This window comes from Miniopterus natalensis, chromosome 2 (genome assembly GCF_054644295.1).
Source record: "Miniopterus natalensis isolate mMinNat1 chromosome 2, mMinNat1.hap1, whole genome shotgun sequence".
In the NCBI taxonomy this organism is placed as follows: Eukaryota; Metazoa; Chordata; class Mammalia; order Chiroptera; family Miniopteridae; genus Miniopterus; species Miniopterus natalensis.
The window spans coordinates 139,958,517-139,968,235 of NC_142082.1; the positions used below are offsets into that span (position 1 = coordinate 139,958,517).

Consider the following 9,719-nt stretch of genomic DNA (forward strand, 5'->3'; position numbering starts at 1 on the left):
GGTTAAGATACTGGTTCTGTCACTTTTTAGCCACTTGTGAGTTTGGTCGAGTTATTTAACATTAGGAACTGGTTGGTTTTCAAGTGATTAGAAAAGCAAAGATGACAAAATACCAATAGTCTTGAAGGTCTAGCATAGGCTCTGGCACATAATAGATATTTCACTTTTCCCAGGTTTCAGCAAGTTCCCAGAATGGTGCAGGGTAGTAATGTGGCAAGGACACGGTCAGTATGAGATGGAAGAAATTTTATTGAATGAGGGGATTTGTGGGAGGCGTAGGTGTTGGGCGCTGGGCCAAGGTGGCACGGGCCATGCTCAAGGCACCTTCTCGGGTATGATGCCCACCAATGAAGCCGCTAGCATGGACAAAGATGCAGCCAGGAATTCCACTGACCTGGTCCAGAGCCTCATCCCGAAGACCCCGCCATGATTCTGGCAGGGGCAGCCTACAAATGAGTAAGCAGAAAGAGGAAGTTGGTGGGAGCAAATGGAGGCCTTGAGGAACTGAGACGGGGGAGCAGAGCAGAGGCCAGGGTTAGTGGTCTCCTCTGATAGGGCTGCAACAGGCTTGAAAGTCTGCAGGGTGGTCTCCAAGGGCCTCACCTGCTCTGGAATGAATGGAGCTCCTTGGGCACACACTGTACTCGCCACTGTCCAGCCTGGTCAGTGTAGATAACAAAGGCGATGGTCACTGGGGGTGATAGCCCAGATTCCAGGTGATAAAGGTGCTCTTTCCATGGGCATCCACCTTTTGCCAGTTCTATTATCTCCCCACTTGGGTCCACCTGAAAGGGAAGTGGGACATGGCTGGAAGGTTCAGGGTAGAAGCAGGAGCAGCAGCCTGCCAGTAGTCACTAATCCCTGAGCCACAATGCCTCCTCCCAGGCCTGTACCTGTAATCGCTGGGCTAGAGCCTCTTCCACTAGAGCCCGGGCTGGCAGCCAGCTGTGCTGGTAGAAGTCTAGTCTCTGCAGAAACTCCTCTCGAACCAGATCCATTGCGCGCCTGAACCCAGCCTGGGAATCATGGTAATCCAGAACCATGGTACTGGTCTGAACTTTGACTTTGCTTGGGTTTGAGGGGTCAGCCACTCTCATTTCCTCCCGAGGTCTTACATGCCTCATTCTCTTCCCCTGGGGCCCTCCTTACCTCAGTGTCTTGGTTGGGCTGGTTCCAGGTGGGATTAAGCCGGGCAACCCTGGCACTCAGTGTAGTGGTCAGCGCATATCGAGGCTCTCCCTCCTCCCACTGGGAGATCCCATTGTCCACTGCATCTACCTCTTCCACGAAGTTCTCATACATCTAAGGCAGCAGCAGAAATGCTCATGAGGGTATCTACCACTTGCATAATCAAGTTTTAAAGGTTTCAAAGTTATGTGCATACACACTCTTTTATTTACTCTCAGTGCAATGAGCCTGTGAGGATCTCTCAACAACAGGATGAGGAAAGGGGGAATTGGGGTGTCCAGCAGCTTGCTTAAGGTCAGAGAACTAATGGTGCTGGGGCTGGAATCTGGATCACCTGATTTCTAATCCAGTGCTCATTCTATCACACACAACCCTAGCTGAGGCCAGCATGTGTGGGGAGGAGGCTGCTGACTTCTGAACAAAGATCTTGAGTTCCAGGAGGGGCTCTGTGGGAGTGGACCCGTATGGCTGAGGGACGGTAAATCTCCAAGGGGGCTGAGTGGGCAACTCAGTGACCCGTTTAATGAGGTCCAGGAGGGTCTGGACAAGCACATGAGTCAGGTGGGAGAGAATGGGAGCTAGACTAGACATCAAACACTGGAGTGTGGTCTCAGAGAAATCCATGACGTGCTTGCTACATGGCATCAGCAGTTACTGCATCTTTTGAGCCTAAAGAAATGGTAGGACAATGCCTTCACTGTTCTGGTGCAGAAATGATACAGGGTTATCAGTGTTTAGGGCAAAATTGCCCTACAAAATAGGTTTACATTACCAACACATCTGTGGTATGTAGAAAAAATGCTACTTTCAGGGAGAGCCAAAAAAGAAACTTCTATGCTCAGCGCCTCTTGGTTTGGACCCCAACCTGATACCAGTTAAAACTTGGGTGTAATTTAGTTCAATTGCTTAGAAACCCCTCAGCAGAAGGGGAAACTACCCTAGGCAGTCTACAACCTTAGTATTCCAAAGTCTCCAATTTAACTGTTCATATTTACTTTTTTTCACTCATACTAATGCTGTGTCACACAGGCAGGAGACAGGTAAGCTGAGTCAGAGAAGTGAACAGTTTATCTGCAAAAAACAGAGCTGACTGAACCTGAAGTTTGATTTGTGAATTTCACAGAAGTAGGGTCCAGTAGGTGTCCTCAGAATCACGGATCTGACATGCACTCCAGGGCCACTGGCCCCATTCCTTCCCCAACAGCAGGAATCTGCTGAAGTGCTTTCAGGGGATGCTGGTGGAACCTGAGGATATTTTCATAATCAGACCCTTCCCAACTGAGCTCCCCAACTCATGTGCCTCTGCTGAACAGCAGTGGTGCCTAAGATATGCTCCTCTCCCCTTTCAGGGCAGCCAGAACCTCTGAGCCATATGCTTCCAAACATAAGCAGCCTCCTCTATTACCAAATTGTTGAACATTTTTCACGTGTGTCAGGTCAAGAAAAAGACTGGGAAACGCTGCTTTGTGATTTTGAAAGCTGTTCTCCATGTTACCTCTTCTACTCACCACCACCCCAGGATGGAGGTAGATTAACCATCCCCTTGTGAAGATGAACCTGAGGGAGACAGTAGTAGGCTAAAGGTCAGGAACCCTGATGTGAGGTCCAGTCCTAAGTGCTAAGTGAATGTCACTCCCAACTAGCCTGGTGGAGATGCATATGTGGGGCATCTGTCCTCAGGTCCCCACCTTGTCATAGAGGGTGCCCACCATGCTGTCCTCTTCACTAGTGCCCAGCAACTGGGCCAGCAGCTTGTGCCCGAAGTGCAGATAGATGAGTCCCGCACTGCTCAGCTTGGTCTGCCATGGCTTCCCAGGGGACAGGGAGCTCATGGTCTCTGTGAAAGACCTGAGGAGCACAGGGAGGTGGAGCTGAGGCAGAGTTGCCCTAGTTAACCCACAGTGTGTGTGTGCATGTGTAGACACAATGGGGGCTAGGAGGCTGGGGAATACTGCAGGAGCTGGAAAGCGATAGCTCAACCGAAGAGGCTTTGGCTTTTCCTCAGGGGTCATGTAGACCTCAGCTTGGAGTTTCCATGCATGCATTTGACAATGGTAAACTCAATGCTTACTATGTGCCAGACTTTGTGTTTAGACACAGAATAAAAAAACTAAGACCATGTCCCTGCTTCAAGTTCATTTGCTAAAGGCAGACAGACACACGACCAACCAAAGGAATGCTCTAAGTTCTAAACAAGGAAGGGGTGTGTGTGTGGGGAAGGATTTAGGAGAGCCTTCAGGTCATACCTGAACTGTGAATTACTGGGTGCTCACCAGACAAAGGGTAAAGGAGAAAGAGTATTTCAAGTAGAGGAAACAACATGTACAAGGCTAAGAGACAGGTCTCTCTATGGAATTGCAAGAAAGGCAGCTTGGGTGTGAGGGATGAGTGGCAAAAAAAAAGTGGAAGGATAATCGGGCCAGATCATGGTAGGTCTTGCATGCCATACTTTGGAGTTTGGACTTCGATTTATATGTAATGGGAGCCACTGAGAGACTTTAAGTAGGCAAGTGCATGTTACAGCATTGTGCCAGCCAGCCAGCCAGCCAGCATGGAGAATAGATGCAAGATTACCTGCAGTGGTCCAGCTAAGTGAAGAAGGCAGGAATTTTAGTAGTAGTGGGACAGAGAATAGGGAAAAGGTATAACAGTTATTAGAGAAATAGAAACCATAGCTGTAATTTGTAAATACTAATTAGAATCACCTAGGGAGCTCATTTTTTGTTTTAATGATTTTATTATTAAATATTGAGTAAATACAAAATTTTTAAATAAAATATACATAAGGTATAAAGACTACCCCCTCAGATGAGGTCCAAAAAGAAGCAACACTAAATAGCTCATGGAAACAGACATATGTGCTAAACTATACACAAGGGTATGATGAACACAAAATTTGGGATACTGTTTACTTCTGGAGGAGGTGGGCGATGGGACAGGGAAGAAGCTCACAGGTACATATTCAAAGATAATGGTAATGTTCAAGTTCTTAGGCTGGGAGATAAGTTCGTGGGTGTTCATTTTATGTTTTATATTCCAGAAATGCTAAGTACATTCTTTTATGTGTCAAATACTGCATATTTTAAAAAATAAAGTATGTCAAATCATTGGAAAAAAGGAAGTATGTAGTCAATAATGTCAAGTGCCACAAAGAGGTGCATCAAGGTGAGATTCTCAGCCATCAACCTGAGTTTGGTGTTGAAGTCACTGGTGCCCTTTCATTGAACATTTCCAGTGGAGACTGGGAATGAACCAGCTGAATGAATGAATGAATGAATGAGTGAATGAATGAATGAAAATGAATTGAAGGGATGTGGAACCAAGGTCCCTCCCAACATCATTTATGAATATGTACACTTAAACAAAAGAAGGAGGGAGAAAAACACTTAAAGAGACTTAAAACAACACAAGACATCTTCATAATCCCTCAGAGATAATCACTTTAAATAGTGTGGTGTACAAGAGGAAGGATTTTGTATCTTTTTCTTTGTTTTCAAGATGAGAGATGCCTAAGCAAAGTTGTAAGCTATTGACAAGAACTAGAAACACTGGTGGGAAGTCCAAGAGGAGAAGGTAATAGATTGGAAAGGGGATGAACAGAAGGGAACAGTGTTTGCTGCACTGGAAGGAGGGAACTAGGATGTTTAAGAGTGGGAAACAGGAGTTTGATGAGGTACAGGCTTGAGGAGAGGAACAAAGGACTGGAATGGTACTGTGGATAATGGGCTACCCTTGGAAAAGACATTTCCCACGGGAAGAGTGTAAAATGAAGTAGGTGACCACACGTATCCGAACTGTCACCAACCACCACAATCATGTGGGCTCAACAGTATTAATTGAGGCAGCAAGGGCACATGAAACCATTAATCCCAGCTGGGGTATTAATTGGGGTGATAACAGCGCAGGTGTGAGAAAAGTCTGAGCCAGAGGAGGAGGGGAGCTGGGAGGGGCCTGAGGACTGACTGGGAGCCAAGGGAGGACTGAGCAGGTTACAGGGCTCAGGGAGGTCCAAGGCCAGGTGGATGGGTGTAGAGCAGGTGGACAACTAGAAGGATGGAAGGCTGTAGTCCCACAACACTCAAGAGTTTACTTTCAGGGATGAGGCAGTCCCTTTGCTGACACAGACCACTGCAACGGATGGCTGAATTGGAGCACTGAATCAAGTTTAAGTGAAGGAAAGGTATCTGGGAACCCACCTCTGGTGATGGTCATATCGGTGTCTCTCAGGGTCGTACTCGCCACCCACATCTACCACGATGTCGCAAGCAGCCAGTTTTTCGGGGTCCCGGGTCCGCACAATCTCTGCATCCTACAGGGGCACACACGAGGTGAGGGGGCTGCCAGGCATCGCGCCGGTAGAGGATTAATGCTGAGTTTCTAGGGAAGCCGGAGGTTGGGGGGTGGGGGGGATAGGAGGGGTGCTACGGCCGCCGGAGGTATCACAGAGACCGTGTTAGGGCACGCCGACAGCCCTAGACGGACCGTACCTGGTACTCGGGCAGGAGGCGTAGCAATGCGCATGCCAGGGCTTCATCGCAGTGGAAGGTGCCGTTGTGCGTCCCGATTCGGGGCGGTGCCATGAGGCTGCTGCGGGGTCGTTTGGGGGGCTGGACGGACTCCAGGCTGTGCACACGGTGGCGGACGCCGAGGGGTCGCGCCGGCAACAACAGAGATAGGAGTCCGCGCAGGAAGTGGCGGCCCATGCAGCCTGTCCCGCGTGGAGGCGGAGGCGCCGAGCCGGAAAAGGAAGTGCCCGCGTAGCCCCACTTCCGGCGGCCGGCCTTTCCCACGGCTACCCGCCCGGCAGGGCGGTTGCATTACGCCGCAAAGGCCTTCTCCCGCACCTTCAGAGGTCGGGATGGAGCCTCCACGTTAGCACTGCGTCAGGCTCCGGAGGGGCACACTCTCTTGACCACCGCCCTCCCATCTCTTTACCAGTCCCTTACTTAATGCAAGAAAAGACCAACATTCTGCCCAGCTGGAACATTTATTGGCATTAAACACAAAACCTTCTCTTCCCCACCACAAAGTCCCAGGCCCCTGAAGTAGGGTCCCTCTGCTCAATTTCTGAAACAAGGTCTTAGGCCTTGGCAGCCTGAGTTGCCCCCAGGGCTGTGAGCTGCTGAATCTTCTGGCTCATCATCTCCATGACAGCTGTTGGGGGTAAAAAAAGAGTCACACCCTTGCCAGGAGCTAAAGGGAAGAACTCAGAGTTAAGGAAAAGTGACAGGGAAGTTTAAGGAGTGGTACACAATCAACTACAGTTAAAACTTTAACGCAAAATTTAGAATCTATAATGCATCAGTAAATATGACAACCACTGGGATATAAGAATGAACAAAATACAGTAGAGTCAGATGTAACCAAAAATTATACAGTGGAAAATATTTTTGCCTTTAGAATAGTGGTTCTCAATCTTCACTGTGTTACAGAATCACCTGGGGCATTTTAAAAAAAATACCAAACCCTGCCTACCTCTACCCCTCACCACTACCCGGCTTGATTTAGGTAGTTTGGAGTGGATTTAGGTTTTCTTTTCAAACTCCCTTGGTGATTCTTTTTAAAAAAATACATGTCTTTATTGACTTCAGAGAGAGGAAGGGAGAGGGAGAAAGGGACAGAAATATCAATGATGAGAGTCATTATCAGCTGCCTCCCACATGCTCCCCACTGGAGATTGAGCCTGCAACCCGGGCATGTGTCCTGATCGGGAAATGAACCTCGATCTCCAGGATCATGGGTTGATGCTCAGCTGCTGAGCCACGCCGGATGGGCTCCCTCGGTGATTCTAATGTACAGCCAGGGTTGCAGTTTCAAGTACTGAGTTAGGGCTATATTTCTTTCCTGGGTGTTCATTCACATGTATCTTTTCCCCCATTCCATCCCCATTAAGAACATAGACATGATTTCCTTCCTCTAAATTTCTCAAGCACCCAACCCAGGAATCTACAAATAGTGGGTAGGTAATGCACAGAATCTAGAGAATAACACATAAAGACACAAAAGAGAAAGACATGGTTTTAATCCAGCAAAGGGGACACCCGCATGGTTCACACTGCAACCCATGTCCTTTATCATAGAGGTAGAAAGAGTGATAAGGTGCCTCAGGCCAAGCTTACCCTGTTTCATGGCATGCTTCTCCTGCAGGGCTGGCTGGATTTTCTCCATTTGCTTGGTGAGAAAGTCTATTTTCCTCTTGAAGAAGTCCTTAGCATCCTCAGCTGTCTAAAAGGTCAGAGGTGAATGAGGGGCTAAGAGGACTGGCCTGTGTAGCACAGTGGTAGAGCACTGGCCTGTGCACTGTAGGGTCTCGGGTTTGATTCCAAGTCAAGAGCATGTACCTGGGTTGCAGGTTCATCCCTGGCCCCAGTTGGGCGCATGCTGGAGGCAACCAATCAATGTGTCTCTCACATTGATGTTTTTCTCTCCCACCCTTCCACTCTCTCTTTAAAAAAAAAAAAAAGAGGACGCCTGGTCTGGCGTGGCTCAGTGGTTGAGCATCAACCTAAGATCCAGGAGACAGCGGTTTGGTTCCCGGTCAGGGCACATGCCCGGGTTTCGGGCTTGATCACCAGTTGGGGGCGTGCAGGACACAGCCAATGAATGATGACTCTCTCATCACTGATGTTTCTCTCTCTCTCCCTCTCCCTTCCTCTCTCTGAAATCAATAAAGATACATTAAAAATAATAATAATAATAATAATAAGAGGAGACCCCATGCTGTCTCTAAATCTTCCCCTAAACTTCCTTTCCTTGTTCAGGGGGGCGTCTACATGGTTCCTTCCACTCACCTTCTCTACATAGTAGCCAGTTCCCACATCGATGAGCACGTGTTCCACATCATGTAGCTTCCCAGGGACATACATCTGAGAAGCAAGGATTAAGGGAAAACTAGCCCAGCAGGAGTCATGATTCCTTGTCAGCCTAAGATCCTCTTTTCTAAAAAGCTACAAGGCACAGGGACTAAATAATCTGGAGGCCTTAGACTTATACCTGTAAACTCCAAGTGTGGAGAGACAGAGAAGTGGTTCCTTATGGAGAAAATGACAGACATACTGAAATGCTCTCTTGCCCTGATCCCATCTCCCACCCTTTAAGAAGATAGCCCTTCCAGAAAGACTAGACACAATATTTTCCTACTGCTGTAGAGTAGTAAAAGTGAGAAGCCAGCCTCACTTCCCCTCCACATCCCCAACCATGAACTAGCTAATTCCTGATGGATTTAGTGTTCATTATTCAGTCAATCCCTACTACACTGCTATTTCTGTATTCCTCTTTCAGCCTGTCAGTTTTCAGACTACAGTTTACAGGTGCCCTATTGTCATAACTTGATCATTCAAGTAAAACACTCAACAGGTAGGCACAATCCAGGTTCCTTAGTAACAACAGTTTAGGAAAAAGAGCCACAATTAAGCTGACATTAAGAATTAATAAATAGAGCTAACCACCTTGTTTCTATATCCTATTGTTCCATTGCTTATGTGTTCTAAGTTATTAGTAAAAGTGTAAATGACCAGTTTTATCTTTATATTAGATCATACCCTCAAACAAAAAAGGGAAATAAACACAATTATATATACTCTTTGGTATTCACAAGGCAATAGCTAGATGTTGGCCCCGGGACATAGATAGGAGAGCTAGACAGTGTGTATAGTAAGAGCTCTCAAAATCATGGGGGCACTTGTGGAATCATTAAAACTACCCCCACCCTTTTTTGAGGGGAAGGAGTAAGGGAAAGGAGAGGGCTGGATAGTTCCTGTGGAAGGATACAGAACTCGTCAGTGGGACAAGTAATTCTTTCCCTGTGAAAGCAATTAAGACAAACATATGGGGAAGGTTGGCAGCTCCAACGTTAAGACCTTAAAGGGCACAGCACAGATAGTATGAAAAGAATGGAAACGGGCAAGAGGAGCAATGTCCTGTACATTTCAGTTCTAGGTAGGCAACATGCAAAAGGCTCACAAAGAGGTACAGAATACGGAACGGATTGTTTTCTCGTCTCCGGTAAGGAAGACTGGTTTAGGAGGCAGGGCGAGAAGCGGCTCGCCACATCCCCCGGGCTGCCTTCGCGCGCTCACCCCATACCCTCGTTGCTCTTGTTCAGCACGTTCAGACAGTCCTTGGCTTCCACATACTTGGTTTGTACCACCTTGAGCTGGGCAATGGACGTGGACAAGAACTCCACTTCCTACAGAGTTCAGGAAAGAGAGTCAGTGTGGGGCTGGAGGGAGATGGGAACACCGCGGGAGAAGGGGCGGAGGTTTCGCAGGGGAAGGGAAGCCTCCCAAAGTGGGGAAGAAGCGGCGGGGGGGCGGGGGGCAAGAGCGTACGCGTGGGCAGCAGGGATGTGAGGCCAGAAAGGAGTTTCTCTGGGGCCCGTCCCCACCTGGTCCAGCTGGTTCTTGAGCATTTCCAGCTGTGGAAGATTGAGCTCGGTGATGTTAACCGACTGCGCCATGTTGGGAAGGAGGACTAAGAACACTGAAGCCCACTGGTCGAGCAACGCTCTAGCCGTCTCCTGCGCATCTCGA

The 9,719-nt window shown here is 48.1% G+C and overlaps 2 protein-coding genes across 2 annotated transcripts; both read right to left on the minus strand.

The window, feature by feature from the left end:
- Positions 1 to 229: 229 nt before the first annotated feature.
- Positions 230 to 5,979, minus strand: MYG1 (MYG1 exonuclease). The gene is made up of 7 exons (XM_016201347.2): positions 5,676 to 5,979; positions 5,385 to 5,497; positions 2,877 to 3,036; positions 1,150 to 1,302; positions 894 to 1,016; positions 604 to 785; positions 230 to 446 (listed from the first exon to the last, which is right to left on the minus strand). Exons 1-7 carry the CDS (start codon positions 5,889 to 5,891, stop codon positions 248 to 250), a joined length of 1,146 nt encoding a protein of 381 aa, XP_016056833.2. The 5' UTR covers positions 5,892 to 5,979; the 3' UTR covers positions 230 to 247.
- A 196-nt stretch (positions 5,980 to 6,175) lies between these two features.
- PFDN5 (prefoldin subunit 5) lies at positions 6,176 to 9,681 on the minus strand. Its single transcript, XM_016201348.2, has 6 exons — positions 9,575 to 9,681; positions 9,274 to 9,376; positions 8,959 to 8,990; positions 7,980 to 8,054; positions 7,308 to 7,413; positions 6,176 to 6,342 (listed from the first exon to the last, which is right to left on the minus strand). Exons 1-6 carry the CDS (start codon positions 9,644 to 9,646, stop codon positions 6,269 to 6,271), a joined length of 462 nt encoding a protein of 153 aa, XP_016056834.1. The 5' UTR covers positions 9,647 to 9,681; the 3' UTR covers positions 6,176 to 6,268.
- Between the last annotated feature and the right edge of the window lie 38 nt (positions 9,682 to 9,719).

Coding starts and splice junctions, on each gene's coding strand:
- MYG1 (XM_016201347.2), bottom strand. CDS start 5,891: ATGGGCCGCCACTTCCTGCGCGGACTCCTATCTCTGTTGTTGCCGGCG. Junction 3,037..5,384: donor CGATATGACCATCACCAGAG/GTGGGTTCCCAG, acceptor TGTGCTCCTCAG/GTCTTTCACAGAGACCATGA. Junction 447..603: donor CTCCATTCATTCCAGAGCAG/GTGAGGCCCTTG, acceptor ACTCATTTGTAG/GCTGCCCCTGCCAGAATCAT.
- PFDN5 (XM_016201348.2), bottom strand. CDS start 9,646: ATGGCGCAGTCGGTTAACATCACCGAGCTCAATCTTCCACAGCTGGAA. Junction 9,377..9,574: donor TCAAGAACCAGCTGGACCAG/GTGGGGACGGGC, acceptor TGAACTCTGTAG/GAAGTGGAGTTCTTGTCCAC. Junction 8,055..8,958: donor TTGTCCCACTGACGAGTTCT/GTATCCTTCCAC, acceptor CTTGCTTCTCAG/ATGTATGTCCCTGGGAAGCT.